Source organism: Penicillium verhagenii (assembly GCF_028828195.1).
Source record: "Penicillium verhagenii strain IBT 33310 chromosome Unknown utg000006l_segment0_segment0, whole genome shotgun sequence".
Taxonomy (NCBI): domain Eukaryota; kingdom Fungi; phylum Ascomycota; class Eurotiomycetes; order Eurotiales; family Aspergillaceae; genus Penicillium; species Penicillium verhagenii.
In genome coordinates this window covers 1,704,864-1,730,563 of record NW_026643170.1, presented here as the reverse complement: position 1 = coordinate 1,730,563, position 25,700 = coordinate 1,704,864, and the positions used below count along the sequence as shown (strand labels likewise).

Below are 25,700 nucleotides of genomic sequence, written 5' to 3'. Positions count from 1 at the left end.
CTAGCGCGTACGGTGAATTAGGGTTGACAGGAAGTGGACCACAGATCCGATCCACTCCCCGACCCCGCAAAATGTCTTCCTCAATCTTTTCATAGGCCCAAACAATCCCCCACAGAGATGTCATTAACTAGATTTTCTGCAATAATTTATTGCAGCGCGCTTGACGTTCGATTCTTCCAATACCTACAGAGCAGCCATGTCTCATGCGAAATGCACAGACGCGGCGTCAGAGCCGATCTGGAGAACCCCGAGCGAGAAGAATGACCCGAAGCACGGTTTGCGCGTCTTTCACGATCCGCTCAATCACAACAAATTATTCTGTTATTGACTGACTTTCTTGTGGACAGGTAATACAATACACGTCGAGAACATTCTTCCCGATGACGCCGACCCGGAGCCCGCCCCAACCAAACAATTCATCCAGCATCAAAAACGAGAACACATCAAAGGTCGCCGGCTCATCTTCGCCTTCGTAGGCTGGATGCTAACCGAGTTTATGGGCGGATTGGGCGGAAATATGCTTTCGCCTGCCCTCCCAGTTGTCGCATCCCAGTTTGACGGCCTGGGAAAACTGGGCTGGGTCAGTGGGGCATACTACATGACGCAATGCGCGTGCATGCTGTTGTTCGGACAAGCACTAGTACTGTTCAATGGGAAATACGTGCTGATTGCCGCAATCGCCTTCTTCATGCTTGGCTCCGCGGTCTCCGGTGCAGCTCACACTATTGAAACGTTGATCGTCGGCCGGGCAATTGCAGGCATCGGGGCTGCTGGGTGCTGGGTTTCCGTGCAGACAACGGTAGCTGAGCTCGTGGACCTCGAGTCACGTCCGCTTATCCTTGGACTTTTCGGAATACAAAATGCGGTGTCGGGGACATGCGGGCCTATACTTGCTGGGGCTTTGACGGCCCATGGGCAGTGGCGGTGGTGTTTTCTTTTGGTCTTGCCGCTGGGCATGGCTAGCATTATATTGAATCTTCTCGTCATTCCGTCCCTTCCGCCTTGGCCGATTACAGAGGAGATTGAATCGAAGCTTGACAAGAGACTCGAATCGTGGGCTCATTGGCCTTGGAAAAATAAACCAATTTGGGTCAAGCGAGTTCTGCTCGTTGATATTACGGGATACTTGCTTCTCACTGGTGCGCTGGTCTGCTTCATTCTTGCGCTTCAGTGGGGTGGGGACTCTTACGAATGGGACTCGTCCGTTATCATTGGTCTCTTTGTCGGATTCTTCGCCATTATAGCTGTTTGGCTTCACTGGGAAAGAAAATCAGTCTGGCCTCTGGTCGTGCCGCGGACATTCCTTGATCGAACGGTAGCCGGCGCGACGATACTGGCTATGTTGAATCTCATGTGCAACCTGTTCGCAGCAACATACCTCCCAATTATCTTCGAAGCAGGCCGAGGCGTGTCCACCCTAGAAGCAGGTATTCACCTCATTCCATTCCTACTGTCTGTTGTTGTAGCACAGGCTCTCCAGGGAATAATCATGACTTGGACAAAGCACTTCTGGGCATGGGGCGTGACGGCCCCGGCCTTTCTTGCTATTGGCGGAGGCTTGTTTTCCACGGTCAGTGCTGACACAAAGACAAGCGCTATCATCGGCTACCAGATCATCTATGGAATTGGTGTTGGCTTGGTACAAAACGTGGCCTATATTTCGGTCCAGGCCGATAGTGCACCTGAAGACGTCTCTAGCAAGATTGCGACGGTGTCTTTTGGGCAATTGTTCGGAGGCTTGTGCGGGCCAGTTATTGGAAGCGCTATTCTGAATAGCGAGCTTACGCAACGACTGGCAGCAAGTGGTGTATCTGACTCTGTGGCGAGTGCTGTGAAGTCATCTGTTGATGCAGTCTGGAAGCTGGAAAGTGGCGATTTGCGCGACAAGGTCATTTCAGCATATTTTGCGTCTCTGGATTGTATTTTTATTGCATCTGTTCCGGTTGCATTCTTGATCATTATTGCTGGTGCTTGTATTCGAAATGTTCGTCTGAAGGAGAGGGATTCATGATTCCAATATAATGTTATCTAGGCAAGCTTTATGGGCTTTATCAGAGTGGAAAATCACCTGCGAAGCTTTTCTTGCCGCGGAGAACTAGGAAAATAAACAGCAGCTCAAAATTTCGGAAGTTCTGAGATTCCGATAAGGTTTTGAATCCGAGTCCCTGCATCTGGGAAACGCCACGAGTCAAACGGGGAAGGAGACCCCGGCAAAGGCTACCAGAACTTTGCAACACCGAAATGGTGGTGCGTGAGAGTCTGTTTCCAGGATTGTGTACAAATGTGGAGATTTGGTAACCACATTTCTCTAACTGGTAAATACTGTCACCCTACGCCCAGATTCGTTCGTTTTCCTTGATTCGATCTACGTATATCTGCTTTTGTTTGAAGCCTGGTACACATACATACTGATTAATGAAGAGGAATTAGTTCGCTAGTATGTCAAATGTATCATTAATTAGAGACAGAACCTTGAAATACGACAACCTTGAAAGTGTCGAGCTTTTCTGAAAATAACATGCCGCATGATCAAGGGACAGTGGATCAAAGTTTTCAAGGGTCAAATTAGAATATCAAAAAAGTCAAGTTGATTGGTTGAGATACCAATCTGGTCTCAGTCATATATTAGTACTAGTAGTCAAATGAGCTCAAATGGCCGAGGGCCCGAGGCTTTAAAGCTCTAAACGGGACGCGAGATAAGGCTAGATAAGGCCATGTGGCAGAGCGGGGAAATATGTCTGCACACCGCACGGCAGTACCCCTGATTAACAACGAGTTCTCATGATGTCTACAATTCACTGATTTTATCCCTTTATCGTTTATTTTTCAATGTCAGAAGTTCCATTTCAGAATGCTGAATAAGTCAATTTGCATATCTCTGTGGAGCGGATAATATTCAAGGTTGTGTTGCTACTCTTAATCCGTCTGCTCGTCAGACTAATCATTGTTTACCCTCTAAGCCCTCTTAATATTCATGATATACGGGGACTTGATATCAGAGAGAATCTTGGACTTGGATCTGTGGAGGTATCTTTCAGAAAAAGTACCCCATATTCAAATATCCATGCCTGAATTCATGGAAGCTCCTTATGACCTGTAATAGAGAAGATGCTTATCTTCAACAGCCAACCCGTGAATCTTATTTACGGGACATGTAGTAATTAATTCATCACTAACCAATCGCTTGCGACTGCCCAAGGTAGTTAGCACCCCAGACTGATAAGATTGGTCTTTCTTGACTTTTGATTATTGTGGAATTATCTCCAAAAGATTTCTCCTGGGTAATCGATAAACAAATTAATTAAGCTTGATTTCCACCTGGGAGATGAGAAACACGTCTAAGTAGTTGACATCATTCAGTCCTCATTTGTCAAAATGGCGGAAAAGACGGCGGCAGAAATTCGAGATGAGACTCGTTTGGCTCAGCTTGGCTACAAGCAAGAGCTGCGACGCGACTGGAAATTAATTCACAACTTTGGCGTGTCATTCTCGATTATTGTAAGTACTCAAAAAGAAAGAAAGCTACTGTGGAGGTCCTTGTACTAACACTCGCCAAAGAGCGTAATCACTGGTATTACAACACTCTTCAGGTAAAAATGACACGACTGCATGTTCGAATCGCCCGGCTGATGAAGATGGCTAGTTATGGATTGAATACCGGTGGCCCGGGTGTCATGACGACCGGATGGATCGTTGTCTCGTTCATGACTTTCTTCGTCGGCTTGAGTATGGCAGAGATCGTCTCCGCAATCCCCACGAGCGGCGGCCCGTATTTCTGGGCGGCGATGCTAGCTCCGCAAAAATATGCGCCGTTTCTATGCTGGTTGACAGGATGGTTCAACTTTGTGGGACAGGTAAACACCATCCGGGGCTTGACGCGACAAGCTCTTAGTCTGTGTATGCACTGCTAACGTCTTTTTTAACTATTTTTGAATAGTTTGCTGTGACTACCGGAATCAGCTTTGGATGCGCTGGGCTTATCGCGACTGCCGCAACGATCAAGACTAGCTGGGTGCCAACTGCTGGGCAGGAAATTGGGATTTATGCGGCAATCCTGATCAGTCACGGCTTGATCAATACGTTTGGCGTACACATCTTGCGATATCTCAATATTTCCTCGGTTATCTTGCACAGTCTTGGAGTTGCTAGTCTGGCCATTGCAGTGGTAGCAAAGGCGCCGACTCATCAGAGTGCTGCTGAGGTTTTCCAGCATTTCTACGATGTGCGTTTATCAGCTATGAAATTCTTGCAAGTATTTGCAGCACCAATATTCTACTTACTGACACGGAAAACTAGGGTACTGGTGATCCCGGATGGTCTGTGAGAGCTTCACCGGCCTATGTTGCGATTTGTGGTATCCTCCTCAGCCAATATACAATCACTGGTATGAACAGTTACACAGTTTTGACTATCTTCAAGTAGCTGCTAACACGAAGATATCTGAACAGGATTTGATGCATCGGCCCATCTTTCCGAAGAGACTCATAGAGCAGAATGGAGCGCCCCCATCGGCGTGCTCATGTCCATCGGAGTCTCCGCTGTATTCGGCTTCTTCCTCCTGCTTTGTCTCCTATTTTCCATCCAAGACTTTGCTTCTACTGTCGACTCGACCACTAACTACGGCGAACCCGTATTCAAAATTCTAGTGGACTGTATGGGCGAAGACGGTGCGCTTGTGTGCATCGCAATCATCATCCTCTGTGTCTGGCACTGTGGTCTTTTTAGCATCACAAGTAACAGCCGCATGATGTTTGCATTTTCCCGCGACGGCGCTCTACCCAAATTCTTCGACTACGTTGATCCAAAATTCCAGAGTCCTGTACGAACAGTCTGGTTGGCGGCGTTTTTGGCATTTTGTCTAGCCCTGCCTTCGCTCGGAAGCTCTGTGGCGTTCTCGGCGGCTACGAGTATTGCAACGATTGGATTGTATATCAGTTATGCGCTGCCGATTTTGATTGCTCTGGTGTGGCCAAGCAATTTCAACAAAGGTCCTTTCAACCTGGGTAATTTCTCACGCATTGTTGGTGGCATAGCTTGTTCATGGGTAAATATTTCCTTTCCTTTTTCCCCTTCCTTGCTTTGCTGGTGATTGTTACTTATTTTTATTTATTAGGTTCTTTTCATCACAATTGTCTTCTGTCTTCCAGAGGAAAATCCGGTATCATCTCAAACACTCAACTACACACCCGTGGCGGTTGGTATTGTGCTAGTAGCTACATTAGGAACGTGGTTTCTCTGGGCCCACCGTTGGTTTACTGGACCAAGGCGCCAGACGGCCCTTGAGACCGTTGAGGATTTTGAGAATAAGACCTCAATTGCAGAGAACACTAAAGGTGCTTGATAGGTCAATAATACTTGTTTATGATTATCATTTCGCGGAGCTTCCAACATAAATATATGACAGATACATGCAATACCTGTTATGTATATTTTCAATGTTCCCTCTACATCTATAGTCTAACCTTAGGAACAAGAATTTCTGAACATTAAGACCCATCCGTGGATGGATTCCGACATCTGGACCCAGCCTCGCAACTATCCAGACAGATGTCCAGACGCCCAAATAAAGGCCACTCTTTCTCTCGCCCCAGCTAAACAAGCTAAAGTTGTACTGGCCTATTTTTCAGTGTCAAAGAAATTTCCTTAGGAATATAATCCACCTCAATGGTATTCCTAGCACATACGACCATAGGGTGTGGAGAACAGGGCTTCCCGTCCGCTCAGCCGTACTTAAGCCACACGCCGGTCAGTTAGTAGTATGGTGGGTGACCACATGCGAATCCTGACTGTTGTATGTTTTTGTTATGTTTTTTATCCTTAATTTTTTTTTTTGGTTTGAAACACGGGCTTTATCAAGCAAGGACGGAATGATCTATCGATGGATAAGTTGAAATAGTCTTACTGTAGATATCCCCCTACGGGGGCCGATAACCGCCACCCTACTGCCAGAACCCAATTTATAACTTTACCGCCCTGTTTCCATTTCGTATTGTATTTATCACATGTAGGAACATCTTAAGGGATTTGATCTAAATACGGGTCACTTTTAGAATAGACTTGAGAGTAGACTTGAGAATGGATTGATTATTATAGAGTTCAAGGAATTAATGTATAATGGAGTTTAAGGATTCCGTACTAGTATATAATGCAGCGCTGTACAAAAACAAATATGAATTTGGAATTACTCGTAATTTACTTTCTGCCGGTCGGAAAGTTGAAATTGGGTTATGGTAGAGGGGTGGCGGGTATCGGCCCCCGTAATCCCCCTTTCTTAAGATGTTGGAAATCTTTCAAAAGATAATAAGTATCAAGTAAGTAAAAGGATTCTCAAATTATATACTAAGCAGACAATCTACCATTTCATCCTTAGCATCCTTTACTCTTATCAACTCTATCCTATTTATTCTATTAATAAGCCTTCCTCCTTCCTCCCTCTTAAAGAGCATAATCTCCGCCATCCCCTCTGCCTCTCGTTCGTCCATTAATATGGTAAAAATTCTCAACTTATAAAAAAGGTGAAAAACATACAACAGTCAGGATTCGCATGTGGTCACCCACCATACTACTAACTGACCGGCGTGTGGCTTAAGTACGGCTGAGCGGACGGGAAGCCCTGTTCTCCACACCCTATGGTCGTATGTAACAGACATATTACAGGTAAGATCTATATAGGTTTCTTTCTCTATGGACGAACATGGCATTCAAGCTCGATTTACCATTACGATGGATGATGCTTACGACTACAAGATAGGTGTGGATGTTTTCGACCCTCATACTGTCTTACCGGAGATTTTGACACTCGGAGATCAACTCTCGGCTGTCCTTCAAAAGAAACTGTCAAATGACCAACAGAGAATCTCCTACGCAAGAATCTCCCGGCAAATACATGCGCAGTCCTTCGCAGTCATCGTGAAATCGTTCAATATGCTAAAGCTGCTTGTTACATGATTCATCAACTTTGCATCCGCAACAAAGATCTCAGAAAAGAGATCATTCTCCAACACCCAAAATCTTAACTTAGTGCGCTTAAAAGCTTATATGGGGATTTGGATGAAGATAAGAAGCCAGCAATGCATAGTAAAGACCTGGGGAGCTTTGCGATGGCGCATGTGAAGACTTGAGAGCGTGCACAAGTTCCAAAACACCAAATACACCAAATATACTAATATACAGCTCACACTTACGTCTGCGACTCTTCTCCTGACTGGCATGGTCTCAACCAGCTCTTCCACTTTACTATCTAAAACTCATCCGACTTGAGAATATTGAAACTTCGGAATCCATATATTTATTTCATAATGTGATTATAACACGGTAAACAATGAACAATGAATTGCGTTATGGTCCAGAAACACAAGAACAGTTGAGAACAGAGACAGAGAAGAAAAGGAGAAAGATAGATACAGGAGAGAAGGAACAGTCTTGAGTAGTCGGTGGTAAGGCATCCGTCCTGCACGGGGGCCTGAAGGTCATGCACGGAAGCCTGGGGATTCAGTGTCTTCAAATCCAATTGAATTGAATTCGAGTACTTGTCCGATGACATTTATTTCAGTTTCTGCGTCAACTTGCGCATACTTTTCTCAACATGAAATAAAACCAGGCTCGCCAACTCTTTGTGCATCACGGGTTTCTCGTCCTCGTCAAGATCACCATATAAGTCCTCAAGGCCAGCCGCTTTACACGCAACATCAAGATAAAGCATTTGTTCCTCCTCATCCTCCCCAAGGCACACCAAGAAACTTCCAAGCTTCAGGAGCATTGAGTTCAGAATCAAACGGCACATACGGCCGTTACCGTCGATGAAAGGGTGGATATTGACAAATACGTGCGTATACTTTGAGGCGATGGCGATAGGGTCGATTGCGCCCCTTTTGAGGGCTTCTTTGAGATCCGATTCAAGTTCGCGTATCATCGACTTCATTTTGTATGGCACAAGGCCGTGATGAGGAAATGAGTGGAACCCAGCAGAGACTTCGTCGGTACGGTAGACACCACTATATTCTTGCCATGGTGTGGTTTCGGCGTTGATTTTGTAAGTGAGAATTTCGTGTGTTTGGAGAATGATCTCTTCACTGAGATCTTTGTCGCAGATGCAAAGTTGATGAATCATGTAACAAGCAGCTTTCGCATGCTGGACGATTTCACGACGACTGCCAAGGACTGCACGGGGATTTGCTGGGAGGTTCTTGCGTAGGAGATTTTTTTTCAACTCCAAAAACTCCTCTTCAGTCTCTCCAATTTCTTCTGGCACTTCCTCTCCTCGAAAAACTGCCATGCAGAGCTTGAATGTTATGTCCGATCCATTTCCCACGCGTTCAATCATATTTGATCCGTAAACCATCGCAGCAAGACAGTTCAAAATGTGACCTTCAAAGGCATTTTGTTGTTGAGGTGATAACTTCTTTTGGAGGACGGTTGAGAGTTGGTCTGCGAGTGTCAAAATTTCGGGGAACACCGTTTCTGGATCAAAATCATCGACGCCTATTTTGTAATCATAGGCATCATCCATCGCTATAGTAAATTGGGCTTGAACACCATGTAAGCTGCGAATGGAAACAGTCCCACGGCCAAGGCGAAGGGTTGACTTCATGTGCAGGCGTAAGGACTTAGCAAGGTTGTTATGGGAAGAAGGAGAGGCAGAGTTGATTTTGAGTTCCGTAAAGAGGTTAGAGAGACTTGCGCGCTTGTGCTTTGCTTGTTTCCCTGGAGAATGCATTCTGGTTGTCGGAAAATGGAGCGAGGTGCAAATCTTTGAAGTGAAATAAGATGGGTTGCAAGAAGAAGAAGTAAGTAACTTGTGAGGAAAGAAGTATACATATTAACGGTTCCTGTTTTAGCGTTCCGAAATAGGCTTAGTACCTTCGAGCGGACCAATTTCGAGAAGAACAATAAAGTTACTTGCGAGGAAAGAAGTATACGTACTGACGGTTCCTGTTTTGGCGTTCCCAGATGGGCTTAGTACATGTACATGATATGTCATTGTTCGGTTCAAGACACATTCTCAAGTTTGATATGTAACAGCTTGTAAAGGAAGGCTGGTCCAACTCGATTCCCAATCACTTTCTTTGAGTATCAATGGCCAAATATCCTTAAGAAGCTTCGCAAGCCTCTCAGTGAGACGAAAGTCCCGCCTTCTATCCCACGGCCTGTCCCAAATCCTTGTTATTATTGGGCTCTCCAAGTCATGATTACTTCGTGTGACCAGGTATGACCGCGAAAGGCAGTCAACTAAGTACAATTCCAGAGAGTGAAAATCATGTCCGAATGGTGCAACTCGAAACTGGGTTAAACGGTTGGAGTCTTGATTGGTGGTGATCAATTTCCAGATCCCGAACGCAAGATTCTCATCCGTAGCCGCATTTATCAAAGTTTGACGAAGCACCGGCTCATCCGTCTCCGAGGCAATACTTGGTATCTCCAGGCGAGAGTCATAATGAAGATCAATAACGAGGTCACGAAGGTTTCGAAAACCTCCAAGAGCTTTGTAGATCTCACATTCATCTTGGCTGCCTGATGACCTTTTGATTGGGATGCGTAGCTCTTCGATGTTAGGACAGAGCTGTGCCAATTGACGGATATCATCAGCGGCAAATTTGGGATATTTGAAGCCCGAGTCTCTCGGAAGATGCAATCTGCGTCTGGGCCGCTCCCGTAAAGATATTTCTATGATAATTCCCTTCAATGATGGACCGTGATGCTCAGCAATTTTCTTGATGCTTCTCACATCGCGAACTGAACGAAGACAAAGGTATTTCAATGGTCGGAAGGCTGTTATGGCGGCGACAGCGCCATAGTTATCCGAATTATGGTTCAATCCGCCACTGAAAGCTGGGTCCAGATCGATGAAGAGGCGCTCAAGACTGGTGAGGGTCCCTCCAAGCTGTGCCAGTTCGGCCGGGTCTTGGTAGCTATCGATGAGGAGTGAACGAAGCCCGGAAAGGTCAGCCACTGCTGCCAGTTTGAAAATAGGTCCAAATGAAACTGATTCAAGTGCCGAATCTCGCGTGGGTGGAAGGGCACTGGCCAAATTTTTCCACTGCTCCTTCAGTGTTTCAACTCTGAAACTGTGGTCGAAGGACAAAGTCTCTTCAAATATAAGGTGCTTTAGGCCTGGAGCAGCAGCAAGAAATGGAAGTATGTCGTATATCTGCTCACGGACGGGTTGTGGAGTGTATTGGTGGTAAATATCCACCGTTAGCGTATGTAGACCTGGCCGATGAAGGAGATTTAAATCAAAGAATTCCTCTTTGAATTCATCTGGCTCGAGTTTCCTCTCAGCTAGTTCCCCCTCGGATGAGTCGTCTTCAGACAATTGACCATGTTCATCATTTCCAACATTTTCACCATGGACATCATGTTCACCATGGACATTCAAATCCCAGGCTTCAAAAAAAAGCCGTCTGTCGACTTCAGGGACCACGCTTCGAGCTAAAATCTGGCTTTGTATTATATTGAGCTTGCAATATGGATGATATCGAAACAGAGCGTCGCTCAAGCTACTTGAGAACTGATTGTTTGCGAGAAAGTCAAGTTGCGTCAAGTGGTGAAATTTAGCAATAAGAGATTCGACTGATTTCCATTTTCCTGTGCCATATAGTGTGCCGGGGGTAGGGGTTTCCAAGGTATCAATAGACCAGCAAGGAGTCCAGTTGCTCAGATAAGGCTCTAAAAAACTGTCTCTTGCAGCCGAGTGCTTGTTGGCCATCAAATTTGTCGCGCGGGATTTCATGTCTCTAGGAGATTCAAAACATGTGATGTATAATCTTCTGGCGTACTTGAGAAACTTGGAGCCTTGAGCAGTTTCGGTCAGCTCGGAAACGGCTACCTGCAGGCTCTTCTTATCCCAGAACTTGAGAAGAAGCGATTCATAAATAAAGGGAGTCGCTGCCTCGTGGCAGGCACGGCTGACTTGGCTGAAAGATGCCAAATTTGTGCGTGTGCCATGGCCGTTGTCCCTCAGCTAAATTTCATTATTTAATAGGAAATAACAGAGAGTGAAAGTTTCAAGACTGCCTAAGTGAGCCACGTACATGGAAGCATATTTCCCGTAGGATTTCCGACGGTAAATAAACCATGTGTTTACCCTCTTTAAGCAGAGGGAAATGGATGGAAGGGAGAAATTTGGGGATATCAAGAAAAATCCTGGGCCGTGACTTGCGAGAAAGGTCCCAAAAAGTAACAAATCGTTCCTTTTGAGTTGAAGGAGTTTGCGTGGAGGGGTAATTTTTTAGTGTGCAATGATCATTTGGAGGGGCTGCTTACATTTTATTTTCACATTTTCACATTTTCACATTTTCACATTTTCCCCTTCTTCCCCCTTGTTCCCATCATCATCTTTTCATGAACATACCAATGTACAACATCCATCCCCCACTACTGAAAATCGTGACACAATATGATATCGATTTTGCCAAGAGGTCAGCCCTGAGTCGACATGGCTCTTTCTGGAAGCGATCTGTGACGTCACGGTGCCCGGACGTCATAGTGGAGAAGAAATCTCGATCGGGAAAGTCAATGGTTTATATCTACTTAAAACGAACGAGCCCACGGTTTCGTTCAAAGAGATTCCTTTGATGCTCTTGATTAATTACCAGCTCTATTGCCTTCTCGCGGCTGGTTTGATTGTTCGAACTCAACTATTATACTCTTTGACTACAATGACATACAGTGGATCTCAGAAAATTTCAAACCCTTGTCTGCCAAACCGTCGGGTCTGTTCTGGACTCAATTTCGTTGATCTTCTACGTCTTTCATGATTATGACATCGCAAGACTCTTATGGCACTGGCCCGGAAACATCGCAAACAAGCTTAGACAACTCAAATCAGACTTTATCTCAAAGCCATCGCACTGGATCTGGCAGCCAGAACGATGGTCGCGTGTCTAGCGCTGGTCTAAGTGGCTCTGATCGAATTTATCCAATCCGTTCGCTTGTTTCAGTGAACCCAGCGCGCTGGATTCATGCGTCGCCATCACCAGCGATCGAGGAAGTCGAAGAATCATTGCAACAACCAGAGGACCCGCCAATTTCTTCGATAGATTCGCTGCCTGAGGCAGAGGCTCCTTATCCAAATCAAGATATCCATGCAGTCTCCCATAACAGTGTCTCTGTCAACGATGAAATATCCTCGAACACGCCTGCTACAGGAGACTTGGACCATGCGGCAGAATCATTCGGCCCTCTGAATACACAATCTGAAGGACCCTCCGATGAGAATCAACCATTCATGACCTCCAGGTTCGAACATGCATTCACAGAGAACGGTCATACTGTGGTGACCGGAGATGGTAAAAATGCTGTTAAGCGTTGTGAAGATGAGCCGATCCGTACACCAGGTGCAATTCAAAGCTTTGGGGTCATGATCGCCTTGAGAGAGGAATCTCCCAATCAGTTTGCCGTCCGGGTGGCGAGCGAAAACTCACAGCGTGTTATGGGGTATTCGCCGCAACAACTTTTTGCCACGGAAAGCTTCACTGATATCTTGAAAGAAGACCAGCGCGCTATTCTTTTGGAACATCTTGACTACGCTCGAGACGACTCATATGACTTGATCATCGATGGCCCAGAGGTTTTTCTCCTGACAATAGAGCAACCATCCGGCTCTCCTGTTCGATTTTGGTGCGCAACTCACGTCAGTCAAGAGAACAAGGATATAATTATCTGCGAATTTGAACTGGAGAATGACCAGCTCAACCCGTTGAATCTTGAAGATCAAAAGCTCCCCGACACTCCTACGAGTACTTTACAAACCAACCCGCCTCCAACCGAAGCCCAATATGCTGGAAGTACAATCAGTGCAAGTAACTCGGTGCGCTCTATACGTGATGCCCGATTGAGGAAAGGCGAAGCCGCTTCAATGCAGGTTTTCGGTGTCCTCTCTCAAATACAGGCGCAGCTTTCACAGGTGGACGACCAAGACACATTACTGAAAGTCACCGCAGGACTAGTCAAGGAGTTAGTCGGGTTCCATCGAGTTATGGTTTATCAATTCGATCACAAAGCAAACGGTCGGGTGGTAGCTGAGCTGATGGACCCCAATGTTACCGTGGATCTATATCAAGGCCTTCATTTTCCAGCCTCGGATATCCCGCGTCAGGCTCGGGAGCTGTACAAGGCTAATAAAGTCCGGTTGTTGTATAATCGAGACCATATTACTGCCCGACTTGTCTGTCGGACCTTGGAGGATCTTGAAAGCCCCCTCGACATGAGTCACGCGTACCTGCGAGCTATGTCACCAATCCACAACCAATATCTAGCCAACATGAAAGTGCGCTCATCAATGTCAATCAGCATTAATGCCTATGATGACCTTTGGGGCTTGATATCTTGTCATTCATACGGTGAGGAGGGTATGCGTGTTTCCTTTCCGATACGCAAACTTTGCCGTCTGGTTGGTGACACCGTTGCTCGAAACATCGAGCGTATCACCCATGCCTCTGATCTGCAAGCACGCGCTATGATGAGCTCTGTTCCCAAGGAAGCAGATCCCTCAAAATACATTGTCGGATCATCGGACGACTTGCTTCGGCTTTTCCAATCTGACTACGGAGTAATTTCTATCGGAAATGAGGCGAAGCTTTTCGGCGGCGAAACGAACTCTCAAGAAGTCCTTGCTCTTGTCGAATATATCCGCATGCTAAAAGTCACATCAATCCTAACATCCCATGACATCGGGGAGGACTTTTCTGACTTTGTCTACGAACCTGGATTGAAGCGGATCTCGGGATTGATGTGTATTCCAATAGCTCCCGACGGAAACGACTTTGTTATTTTCTTCCGCCTTGGTCAACTGACAACCATTACATGGGCTGGCAATCCGCATAAGCCTGCTGGTGGTGGCATAGGGCCTCTGACACCACGCCAAAGCTTCAAAGAGTGGCGCGAAATCACTCTGAGTCGATCAAAGGAGTGGTCTCATTTCGATGTTTCCACAGCGGGAGTTCTTGGATCGGTGTATGGGAAGTTCATTCAAGTGTGGCGGCAGAAGGATATTCTCAAGCAAAACTCTCAGCTTACACGTCTTCTGCTGGCCAACTCGGCGCATGAATTCCGAACACCCCTGAACGCGGTTATCAATTACTTGGAAATCGCTATGGAAGGTACACTGGATGACGAGACTCGTGAGAATTTGGTTCGTTCCTACACAGCCTCCAAGTCTCTGGTCTACATTGTCAATGACCTTCTTGATCTTGCCACCGAAAGTGGACAACAACTGATCAAGCATGAGTCTTTCAAGTTGAAGCCTACTTTGTATGAAGCTTTTGACCTGTTAGCAGGGGAAGCCAAGAGGAAAGGCATTGCCTATAACATCAAGACGAATCCTGGCATTCCAGATGCAGTCTTGGGTGACGAGCGTCGTATTCGACAAATCATTGTGAACCTTATCACCAACGCCATCGAACATACATCAAAGGGCGGTGTGACTATCGAAGTTTCGACGTCCGATGTACAAAGTGGCCTGGTGTCTGTTGAAATTTCGGTTATTGACACAGGTTCAGGCATGTCGAAACAAACTCTAGAGTGCCTTTTCCAAGAACTTGAAGAGGTCTATGCAGACAATCACTGGGCCGGAGAGGAAGACGCAAATAATTTCCATGGCCAGAAACAACGCGTTCTCGGTACTGGCCTTGCATTGACCGCTCGCATTGTCCACACAATGCAAGGACAACTCATTGTCAAATCTAAGGAGGGCCAAGGCAGTCGTTTCAAGGTTCTCCTCCAATTCTCGATTCCCAGAGAATTCTCACCATTGCCATTGCAAAATCCGAATACATCTAATCTTCTCGAAATGCCAAAGTCGCCGTCGCTGCTAGACGGGGAGTTTATCCTTGTGACGAATCGAAAGGATGGCACTCAGCAAAGTTCCGCACATAATTCAACCGGTGACTACCTCGGGCATGGGCAGACTGATACCAATGATGTCAAGTCATTGCAACAACAGAAAACTCTACCCGGCAGTGAAATTGAGACAGATCAAAAGCAAAAAATAGCCTTCTGCCTCCCCACGCGAAGCGATGAACCATCCCGGCCGTCACATTCTACCACGTCTGATGTCCAACAAATGTCATCTCAAGTGGACTCTCGAGATTCTTCCAATATTCCCACGCCTCACAAATTATCTCCACCCTCAAATGACACGAAGATGAACATTCTTGTTGCGGAGGATAATCCAGTAAACAGCAAGATTCTTGAAAAACGATTAAGCAAAATCGGCCACGCAGTCCAATTGACTAGCAACGGAGAAGCATGCGTGAAAGCATTTTCATCAGAAGGCGACCCCATCCATGCTATTCTGATGGATATCCAGGTTCGTGCAAAGCAACCCCTGGAAGTTAAAGTTAAATACATTTGACTGGAAATTGACCAAAATCCATAGATGCCGATCGTTGACGGAATGACTGCGACCAAAATGATTCGCGAGATCGAATCCAGGAAACTGGAATGCTCTGATGCAGATAGATCTGATCGACCGAATCGGATTCCCATATTTGCAGTCTCGGCATCCATTGTCGAGAGAGATGAGAGATCATATATTGATGTTGGTTTTGATGGCTGGATCATGAAACCGATAGACTTTGCAAGGTTGAAGACACTCTTGGGTGGTGTCCTTGACCCGGCGGCTCGTGAAGATCCTGCTGGAGAGAGAGACTGGGAGAAAGGCGGGTGGTTTCATTTCGAATAGATGTTTTTGTCATTGATACTCAAGTGCTCTGGCAGCCTATATCTTGTAATTGGGCCTTTTAAGCGAGCGTTCAAATGTTACCTGCATTTTCGAATTTTACGATAAATAAGTCATGATTGTTTATACCATAAACGAGTTCAATGTGTGAGGTATTTCCACTGTGATCGGCGGGCCAACATTTGAAGCACTTGAGGAGAGTTTTCACCACATGCAGGTCAAAAAGACAATCATGTCTCCCAAATACCTATTCTTAGCCAATATGCAGTCAATGAGATCATTTCAAGTTATCTATTGTACTCGCCATTTTGTCTCCACTACTCTTTTCTACCGATATATTTTGTTTCAAGGCAAAACTGGTAAATACGACCATATATAGGGTGTGGAACTAGCATTTCGTTGTTATATATCAAGCGTTCAATGCTTGAACAGTTGAGCTTAATTATGGGAAGTGGGAATGCTACGACACTTATAGTACTTAGCTAAATGCCCAAGAGATCATTTATCATGATTCTTTTAGATGAATGAGCGAGATGAGTTGTTGATCATTATAAGCAGACTGATGCCAAAGTAGGCAATACGACAGATTCATCAGGTAAGAGAAATTCTGGTACTTCTTCGCCACAAAAAACTCCACCCAGAGTTTGAAAATAATATCTGAAACCTTTTTCCACACGTTCGATCGTTCTGAATAACAGGTAAATTTTAGAAGGTTCCAATCAAACAAATGGTATGGTGAGCATAAGCATGAACATACCTGAGATGGATTATTGATCTTCAAAAGAAAAATATTGTCGTCGCCAGCATTTCATGTTTGAGCCAAAGAACATTGCAGCAAGACAGTTCAATATAAGGTCTTCGAAGGCACACCGTTGGTCAGGTGACAGTTTCTGTTGAAGAACAGCCGAGAGTTGATCTCCGAGTGTCGGAATCTTTGGGAAGACAGTTTCAGGGTCGAAATCATCCGCGCCTATTTTGTAGTCGTAGGCATCATCCATCGCAATGGTGAATTAGGCTTGAACATTTGAACGCCATGCAAGCTGCGAATAGAAACAGTGCCATGGCCAATGCGAATATTAGAAGGGTTGACTTCATATGTAGGCGTAGTGATTTAGCAAGGTCGTTGTGGGAAGGAGAAGGGTAAGGAGAAGGATAAGGAGAAGGGTTATATATCAATGAGGACTCGAGTTCGAGTTCCCAGAGGAGGTCAGAGACCTTTTTATCTGGAGAAGGCATTCTGGTTGTCAGCAAATGGAGGAAGGTGCAAAGTCTTGAAGTGAAATAAGACAGGTTTCAAGAAGAAGAATGAAGTGACTTCAAAGTGAGGAAAGAAGTACACGTACTGAGGGTTCCTGTTTGGCGTTCTGTAATAGGATTAGCACTCAAGGCGGACCATAAGAGGACTAAGAGATTTACGTACTAGTATTGTTGAGCACTAAACTCAGCGCAGGAGCATGTTCGAATTCGGAAGTAGTAATGTTATCAGCTTGAAGTAAATGATCAGTACCTACTTGCTCACGTTCAATGTTAATATTTACTCGCAAGTCATATATAACTGGAGGCTAATATACTTGCAGCGGACGATCGGTTGACTCGAACCTGAAATAACCTTTGCCAAAGTATTCTTTCACCAGTGCTACGATAATTTCTGACTTACTGATCTGAATCCTGATCACTTTGCATTAACAAATTTCACCCACTTAGGTCTTACCCGTGATGAGTCTCGTACATACGACCATAGGGTGTGGAGAACAGGGCTTCCCGTCCGCTCAGCCGTACTTAAGCCACACGCCGGTCAGTTAGTAGTATGGTGGGTGACCACATGCGAATCCTGACTGTTGTATGTTTTTCAACTTTTTTTTTATAAGTTGAGACTTTACAATAGCAATAGACGAACGAGAGGCAGATGGACCAGCGACGGTTCGTTGATTCGAAACCGCTCGACTTTGAACAGTTCAGGGGAAGGGAGGCAATCGGATCACAACAAGTAGTCTAAGTGGTTTCGAGAAGAGAAAAAAGTAATGCGTATAGGACCCGGAACGGGAAAAAATTCCTCAATCACAAGGAATTCATCCGTTCAGGCATGCTACCATTGTTGTAATCTGACATCTGGATCGAATAAGAGGATTGCGGCGGCCGATAGAGGCCACCCTGGTCATATCCATTTCAACTTTCTGACCGGCAGAAAGTAAATTACAAGTCAACTAACATTATTCCAAATTCATATTAGTTTTTGAACTCCATTACGTTCAGCTCTACATTATACATTAAATCCTTGACATTTGGAACTCTATTATATATAATACTATATTATACATATATATTACTTCCCCCTCTTTATGTAGGTAAATTATCACAACAACTTACAAGAAAGAGAGGCTGAGATCCTAGTCATATAATCCATTCTTAAGTCCCTTCAAAGTTCTCAAGACTACATGTACTCTCAAGTCTACTCTCAAGTCTATTCTCAAGTCTATTCTCAAGTCTATTCTAAAAGTGACCCATATTTAGATCAAATTCCGTGCTGACCGTGTTAAGGACTCTCAATCGGATTCATTCTCACATTAATATTTTCCAGCTTGTATCTCTTGTAAGGAATTCCTATATATGATAAATACAATACAGGCGGGAAACAGAGCGGTGAGGTTAGAAATTTGAAATTGGGATGTGATCTCCGAGTATCGAAATTTCTGGGAAGATAGTTCAGGGTCGAGATCATCCGCGCCTAATAAGCAATGGATATTGTATTGTGTAGCGAGAGAGATAGAGAGAGAAGGAGAAAAAAGAGAGACGCAGCCTGCTATATAGAAACAAAAGGAATCCTACTGCCGGAAAGATCCGACAAACAACGGCATCATGTGATCCGATAGCACGTGATTACAAGAACTGCTTATCCTCCACCACCAGTGCTTTCACCACCACCGCCACCGCTGTCTCCTCCATTCAGCCCAGTGCAAACATTTAGAATATTAATAAGAAACTAATCAAATTAGCTTTACTTCATCAACACAATATTTGCGACTCACATTCTCGGTGTCACAGCAAAGGGTTTGACCCTTACAAGAGCTACCCACTATAGAACAGTCAGCATAGCCCGAAGTGAAAATACGCTCGATAGAAAGATGAGAAGGTAGCGTACAGCTTACACACCCAACTCCGATGTCAACGGTTTTACCCAGAATATTGACAGGAACTAGAATCTGACAGCATTTCGGAGTCTGTTTGCTACTGGAACATGTGACGGAGGTTTGTCTCTCAGTGAGCGGAGACGCGATCACGCAGCTAGACACAGTAGTGAGTATCAAGTAAGAGAGTAGCATTTTGCCCGATTTGCGGTAAACCTGTATGGTGGTTGATTACTATATGAAATACCCCTCTTCATCATCAGACATAATGCATTCTTATATTCTATGATAATTTGAAAGGCCTAGTCTGGATCTCTGAGTAAGAGCCCTAGAAACTCATGAACACGTTCATGGCACTGGTTCTTGGCTTATGAACCAGCGATCTATATCTACTTCAGCCTTGTGACATTGGGTGAGTAATCATACACTAGTATAATCTCAGAGCTGGTACTTTGTCACCCAATGGCCTTTGTGGTCTTGTCCCGGCTCCGCTGGAAGTATCCTAAAGCGGAAGAGTCCCATGAGGTCATCAGTTGTAGGTCTCGACCAATACCTAACCACGCAGTTCGTATAATCAATTAAATTAGCTAAAACCAGGTTCAAAATTATTCTAGTCTATAGCATGATTGATTAGTCTAGACCAGGCTATCCGAGCACTCTGGAATCTTTAATTTGGGCTAAACGGCACGAAAGCCACCTCAGATATGAAATATTCTACTCGATCAACTCGGTACTTGACTCTTGAGTAATATTTACCACAATCTATCCATCAATATGAGACTGGAGATTGTTACTCTTGTAACCACAGTCGGTGCCCTCGTATCCCCGCACGCTAAACAAGATATCTCTATTACATGTTCCAGTGGTAACCAGAGTCTGGTTACCAGACGCCAAAATACTACCAGATACTAGTTCCAGTTAGCGTCCTAGGGAAAAACGTTGAAATTGGAGTTGGATGTGTGAACTGTACATAATACCCTCATATATTTCCGTCCCGAGCTTTGATTTAGTTGACGCTGACCGGTTCTGTAGTGGGCAGCTCGTGCAATAGTCAAACCCTATACTATGATTCTGAGAATGTGAGTGACGAATGTGGTGTTGGTGGCGCACAGCTAAGCAGAATTTAGTTTTTAGTATTTACTTTATTCTCAACGTTTATCCCGAGTCTAGTAGAGGAAGCGGTAGTAGTGGCAGGGCTGGGTGATTATTAATTACCTTATATGTCTTACTTATGGTAAATCTCGTACATACGACCATAGGGTGTGGAGAACAGGGCTTCCCGTCCGCTCAGCCGTACTTAAGCCACACGCCGGTCAGTTAGTAGTATGGTGGGTGACCACATGCGAATCCTGACTGTTGTATGTTATTTTTTTAAATTCCTAGTAGGAGTGCCACTAGAACCAGCTTCTTAAGTCTAGCCTTGTAATCATATGATTAGTTTGTGGATATTTGTTGAAGGATTTCACCGCTTTTGCACAATATGGGCTGGTAAATATTTCCCCGGACGAGTTAGAGGTCATCTTGGTAAGCCATCTGCTACATTAGGTACGTCAATACGGTCTTCGGGGTGTTCTCTCCTTATCTCCGAGATTTTGGCACAACCATGAGGCCTTATGTCTTTAAAAGAAACGGCGCGCTCCTTCATGGAACCTTAATATAAATAATCAACTTTACTTGTTCAATATGGCTGTCATTCTACTCCAAGCAGGCACAGTGCTAGCCCACGAAGGCGACCGTATCAAGGTTCTCCGTGACCATGATATTCTCATTGTTGGGAATCAGATAGAAGATATCGGCCAAGGGCTCACTCTGCCTGATGAATGCGGCGCGAGGGTCATTGACTGCCAAGGCAAGATTATTTCGCCCGGCTTTATCGACACGCATCACCATCTATGGCAGTCACAGGTATGCATTTTTCTGGATTTGTTAAAATTTCAATTACTTGTTCACATACTAAGCCCTGCTCCGATAACATAGATGAGAGGCCGCTTTGGCAACATGAAGTTCATGGACTACATGGTTGCAGGTAACATGCAGTCGTTCAACTACACACCGGAGGATATTTTTTGGGGCCAGCTTGCAGGGTGCCAAGAGAGCATTCATGCTGGAGTGACTACTGTTGTGGATCATGCGCATTTGACATACTCTCCTGAGCATGGTACGTTTTTTTCCTCGCTTCAAACCGCGATTTGGTCGGTCGCCGGACTGGCCTGCTGACCTCCTGTAGCAACCGAAGCCATACGCGCATCGGCATCCTCTGGACTGCGGACCTTTTTCTGCTACACGCCCATCTGGCGGATCAAGAACTGGGCATCTGATGCTGCTATTGAGTTTGACGAGGATCTGCTACCAGAATGGTGGCTATCGACACTCGATATCCTCGCGAGGACCGCGCCCTTTGGAGAAGGTCGGGTTCGTCTGGGATTGGGATTCGATTTTTTCAAACTCCCGAAAGAGACAGTGCAAAATCTCTGGGCTAAATGTCGCGCGCTTGGTATAAACCTTTTTACGACGCATTATGTGGCTAATTATATGAAGAGTGCGCTGATTCCCTCCATCATTCTTGTCAAATACCTAAATGTTCCGATATGCTCACAGATATTTTTAGACTCCGTTTCCCTGCTCAAGGAATACGACCTTCTCAACAGTACAATCCTTTTCTCTCATATCAATGGGATCGCCGAGTCGGACGCTCAAACCCTTCTCGCGCACGGGGCACACTTCTCATCGACCCCAGAAACAGAACTCCAAATGGGCCTTGGTGAGCCTGTTGCATTCAATCCAGACTTGAGCTCAAACGCGTCAATTGGGATTGACTGTCACTCAAATAACTCGAGTGATATCCTCACGCAGCTCCGACTTGGTATGCAGCACGCGCGTGGAGTGCAGAATGTGCAAGCGATCAAAAATGGAGAGTATCCCAGTGTCACTATCAAAGTCGAGGAAATGTTTAATCTTGGTACAATCCAGGGAGCCCGTGCTGTGAATATGGCTGACAAAATTGGGAGTATCGAGGTGGGTAAATTAGCTGATATTGTGATTTTTGATGCGAGTTCGCCAGGTATGGTCTGTGCAGCTGAGGAGGATCCGCTCGCTGCGGTGTTGCTGCATGCGAATGTGGGGGATATTGAAGTCGTGATTGTTGACGGCGTCGTAAGAAAGGAATGCGGAGAGTTGGTTGACGTACAACTCCTCAGTGACATTCATGGAACGCCCGGCGAGATGGTTCATCAGAGGGATATTTCAAAGCGTCTCTTGGAGAGCCGAGAAAGGATTATTGAGCGGGGAAGGGGGCAAGATGCCGGGAGAGGAATGGAGTTTCTGTATAAGACCTTCGGTTGATTGCGCTCCATCCCACCATTATAGATGATCGGTTTCTATTAACACTCCACTCTCATGAAGAACAAGAAAAATTTAAGTTATCTTTCTAGCACAACTCTCGATCGCTTCATGTTCACTCTCTACCTGCTGTTGGGGTTGTTTCGCCGTTCTAGTTGCTTTTTCGGCAACCGGTTCAAATTGCTTCACTCAGACCACATCGCAAATTACGATTGATTGATTGGGAAAGTTGAATCCTACAAAGTGCCCCCCAAAAAACTTGGGGGCCAGTGAGATGAGACAAGTATATCGGATGTGGAAGACTGACGAATCAACGACGCAGCGTACTTAGAAAATATGGGGCTGCCTATTTAAGCAATGTTTCTCGATTTAGAAAGTCAAATCCAAGTTGCAACTCTTGACTCTCAATCTATTCTTGTCAAATATAGGACCATGGTTTTGGTTTCGATCTACACAAGATCTAGAATGTGCAGGCTGATTCATGCTGTTTCTGAATAGAGATCTGTGGATATTGGGGCTGAATATTTTCACCTGCTCATCGTCATGGATCAAGTGCCTAGTATGAACTTGTTAGGCAACATCTTGCTGCTCAGGTAGGCAATGAGCTCGGTGGCAAAAATTTCCAATACAAAATTACCCTACATGCACTACCCCTGGAGCTACCTAAGAAGTATACATATAAAATTCACGGCATTTCCTTGGTTTTTCTGTGCATCAACTTCAAAAATTCCAACCAAATATCAGTCAATTCATCTGGGAAGCAATTTTACTATTTCTTTCAATTTAAATTTCTACATCAAAGACCTCCAAAGCTTAGGTTTGCCTATATAAACACTTTGAAAATGAAGTTCGCAGGTGCCATCCTCCTTCTTGCTGCGCTCAGCACATCTGTCTTTGCCAGTCCCCATCACGATGACGATGACCAAACAGTTACAGTGACCGACACTATTACTATCACTTCTACAGCCCATGTGACTTACACCGATTTTGTGTCCCGGCCTTGGAGAACCCACAAAGCCTCTACTTCTCCTAGGACCACACACACTCCAAGCACTTCAACCAGCACCATTACAGTTCCACCGCCGGCCAGCACCCCGACTATGAGTTCAACCAGCACGTCAACCAGCACGCTTTCTACAACCACCACAAGTTCTGGCTCGAATTCCTCGGATGGGTCTTGCATCGCCAGTAGGTTTACTCATGATTACTTTGCATGCGCACTCAAGCACTCTCCCCGCTAACTCAACGACATATAGACTACCATGCTTGCACTCCCAGCGACACTTGCTGCGACAACTTCCAATGCGTTGGGTACACTCAGTGGAACAGTGGCACCTGCGTTAATCGGTGAATTGCAAGGTTCCCAGTGAACTCCATGATCGACGCCCAGATTAGGGAGTTGGTTCAATGTTTTGTTTCAAGGTCGTCGATAGCGTTCAGGAAGGTTGCGGTATAAGGTTGCCGGGGTCTTTGATATCTTGATACTTGAGTTCTATTTCTCTTAGAGTTGTTTTTTTCTCAGTATTAGAAATTCCAAGAAACGTTGCATGTTCTTTTTCAACCCTTTCTAAAGTTATCCATATAATATTCTTAAGACAGTGGGTGAATTTTCATGTGTGCGTCCACGGATCGGTACAAGTCTTAATTCGTGCCGATAGCTAGGGTCTGCTTTCAAATGTTTACGGTGATAGCAGATCTATTTTGCTAGATTTAACAAAAACAAACAAAAACAAAACATACAACAGTCAGGATTCGCATGTGGTCACCCACCATACTACTAACTGACCGGCGTGTGGCTTAAGTACGGCTGAGCGGACGGGAAGCCCTGTTTTCCACACCCTATGGTCGTATGTACAGGATTTACCCTGGATAAAACCTATGGTCAAGATTTCTCAGTGAGCAAAGTGATCGGGATTCGGGGTTCAATGTTCACACCTACTACATATATCCGTGCATAAACCCCTTCAATGTTCCAGGTTTTTTTCCTATGGACTAACAACCTATAACCCAGCACCTCAAGGCTCTTATAACAGTCTATTGTAGTTTCCAAGTCTGATTTTTCAAGATAGCATTAGATCAAAACATCCAGACAGCCCTTAAGGGGAGTATCATATATGACAAGTCACGTCAACTTATATCTACTAGAAGAATGGGTCGATGTCAATTTCCCCGTCATCAACCCAGAGATACCCAATCCCACACGAGAATTTATCAGGATCGCTGGTTGTCCTCATATCGTTGCCTTTGAATTTGAAATAGAAATCTCCGTCATCGTTTCCCACTGTATCCGAAAGATTGTAGTCGGCTTGCTGGAATTTGCCGTCTTCGCCCTGGAGAGAAGCTCGTACAATCGGGTATCCTTGCCAGTACACCAGGCTGGGATCTCCTTCGGCCGAATCACCCGCTTTCCCCCCGTCCCAGGTGAATTCGCCTGTGTTTTAGAAGGTAGGTAAGTACAGTACATCGAAGGTGAAAATTCAAGTAAGAATCTTGGGGTCTTCTCCAAGCTCATGTGGGAACAGATAGAAAACCACGCTTCAATCCTTGGAACTCAGAACTTACCATCATCATTTCCTAGGACATAGTTCAGTCTCAGCTGGGCCACATTCCAGGAGCCATCCTTGCGCTTAAGCTTAGCCCAGAGCGTCCAACCTTCAAGTCGGATATCTTCAGCAGACTCATGGAAATGATATGGATTAGCATCGGGCATCGTGGCGATTTGATGTGTGAGGTTTTTTGGCTTTCAGAAAATTGGACGCGATGTCTTTTGTCGCAGGGTGAATAGGACAAAGGAATTAAATTCAGTTTTAGGCTGGTTTCACGTCAAAACAGCCCAGAGATAGGAAATAGTCGGCTTTAAATAAGTTTTTGATCAACAGTGTGATGTGCAATCTGGATGTGGCAAAGAGCCCGACTGGAAAGAATTTCATCTGGGTAATCTTGGTATAGTCAAGCGATAGGCAGAGGGCAACTCGAATTAATGGGGCGGCCTTCAGGGACGTCAGCGCTGAACATTTGAACATCCATTTGTAGAATGTAAACATTCTTACCGAACGTGTTGATTGCGACATTTGATGCAGTCTTGCCTGGTGACTCCTGATATCTGGATTGTTCGATGAGAAGCGAGTCCAGTTCAATGTTGCTGCCAGATCCTTCAATTCAAATGTTCCTCCCCGCACGCGGCAAGAATATACCGATCAATGCGGACGCGCGGACAGTTCAAACCTTTCCTCTACTTGTTTTCTTCCGACACCATTTTCTAACCTTTTGAACTGGATCTATCTCGATGGCGTAGTCTGGATGTCAGGAAAGTAATTCCGTAAAGGCAGGCTTAGCTGAGAAGCTCCGCGTGGCTGGCGGCAGCGAAACTACAGGTGAAAGTTACCGATTATTACCCCCGCGCCTCATCGATTAGGCACTTGTTGCCGATCACCCGCCTGGGCGCCATTAAGAATATTCACATTCACAGTGCACTCCGCGTCATCTCTTTCAATTGCTGTTCTGTGAGCACCTCTCCCGAAGTCGACTTGAAGCTTTCCCCCATCAACAAAGGACGC

General features: G+C 45.3%; 9 protein-coding genes across 9 annotated transcripts, besides 2 other annotated features; 5 read left to right on the top strand and 4 right to left on the bottom strand.

The window, feature by feature from the left end:
* Window positions 1–196: 196 nt before the first annotated feature.
* Window positions 197–2,011, top strand: N7466_006061 (uncharacterized protein; the record flags this gene model as incomplete). The annotated part of the gene is made up of 2 exons (XM_057165458.1): window positions 197–275; window positions 348–2,011. 2 exons carry the CDS (start codon window positions 197–199, stop codon window positions 2,009–2,011), a joined length of 1,743 nt encoding a protein of 580 aa, XP_057021057.1.
* A 1,364-nt stretch (window positions 2,012–3,375) lies between these two features.
* N7466_006060 (APA family basic amino acid/polyamine antiporter) lies at window positions 3,376–5,341 on the top strand (the record flags this gene model as incomplete). Its single annotated transcript, XM_057165457.1, has 6 exons — window positions 3,376–3,498; window positions 3,591–3,854; window positions 3,938–4,222; window positions 4,297–4,384; window positions 4,449–5,044; window positions 5,114–5,341. The coding sequence occupies 6 exons, from the start codon at window positions 3,376–3,378 to the stop codon at window positions 5,339–5,341; spliced, it is 1,584 nt and encodes a 527-aa protein (XP_057021056.1).
* Window positions 5,342–6,629: 1,288 nt separating this feature from the next.
* Window positions 6,630–6,635: a sequence feature (Protein overlapping with rRNA (N7466_006059, KAJ5930566.1) was converted to a misc_feature.).
* Window positions 6,636–6,672: 37 nt separating this feature from the next.
* Window positions 6,673–6,948: a sequence feature (Protein overlapping with rRNA (N7466_006059, KAJ5930566.1) was converted to a misc_feature.).
* A 595-nt stretch (window positions 6,949–7,543) lies between these two features.
* Window positions 7,544–8,716, bottom strand: N7466_006058 (Fic family protein; the record flags this gene model as incomplete). Its single annotated transcript, XM_057165455.1, has 1 exon — window positions 7,544–8,716. One exon carries the CDS (start codon window positions 8,714–8,716, stop codon window positions 7,544–7,546), a length of 1,173 nt encoding a protein of 390 aa, XP_057021054.1.
* A 285-nt stretch (window positions 8,717–9,001) lies between these two features.
* Window positions 9,002–11,075, bottom strand: N7466_006057 (uncharacterized protein; the record flags this gene model as incomplete). The annotated part of the gene is made up of 2 exons (XM_057165454.1): window positions 9,002–10,960; window positions 11,031–11,075. The coding sequence occupies 2 exons, from the start codon at window positions 11,073–11,075 to the stop codon at window positions 9,002–9,004; spliced, it is 2,004 nt and encodes a 667-aa protein (XP_057021053.1).
* A 677-nt stretch (window positions 11,076–11,752) lies between these two features.
* On the top strand, window positions 11,753–15,682 carry N7466_006056 (CheY-like superfamily; the record flags this gene model as incomplete). The annotated part of the gene is made up of 2 exons (XM_057165453.1): window positions 11,753–15,307; window positions 15,377–15,682. The coding sequence occupies 2 exons, from the start codon at window positions 11,753–11,755 to the stop codon at window positions 15,680–15,682; spliced, it is 3,861 nt and encodes a 1,286-aa protein (XP_057021052.1).
* A 2,887-nt stretch (window positions 15,683–18,569) lies between these two features.
* Window positions 18,570–19,071, bottom strand: N7466_006055 (uncharacterized protein; the record flags this gene model as incomplete). Its single annotated transcript, XM_057165452.1, has 3 exons — window positions 18,570–18,659; window positions 18,826–18,961; window positions 19,052–19,071. 3 exons carry the CDS (start codon window positions 19,069–19,071, stop codon window positions 18,570–18,572), a joined length of 246 nt encoding a protein of 81 aa, XP_057021051.1.
* A 1,416-nt stretch (window positions 19,072–20,487) lies between these two features.
* Window positions 20,488–22,146, top strand: N7466_006054 (uncharacterized protein; the record flags this gene model as incomplete). Its single annotated transcript, XM_057165451.1, has 3 exons — window positions 20,488–20,709; window positions 20,782–20,962; window positions 21,032–22,146. The coding sequence occupies 3 exons, from the start codon at window positions 20,488–20,490 to the stop codon at window positions 22,144–22,146; spliced, it is 1,518 nt and encodes a 505-aa protein (XP_057021050.1).
* An 839-nt stretch (window positions 22,147–22,985) lies between these two features.
* N7466_006053 (uncharacterized protein) lies at window positions 22,986–23,384 on the top strand (the record flags this gene model as incomplete). The annotated part of the gene is made up of 1 exon (XM_057165450.1): window positions 22,986–23,384. The coding sequence occupies one exon, from the start codon at window positions 22,986–22,988 to the stop codon at window positions 23,382–23,384; it is 399 nt and encodes a 132-aa protein (XP_057021049.1).
* Window positions 23,385–24,284: 900 nt separating this feature from the next.
* On the bottom strand, window positions 24,285–24,853 carry N7466_006052 (CVNH domain-containing protein; the record flags this gene model as incomplete). Its single annotated transcript, XM_057165449.1, has 2 exons — window positions 24,285–24,574; window positions 24,706–24,853. 2 exons carry the CDS (start codon window positions 24,851–24,853, stop codon window positions 24,285–24,287), a joined length of 438 nt encoding a protein of 145 aa, XP_057021048.1.
* Window positions 24,854–25,700: the final 847 nt, after the last annotated feature.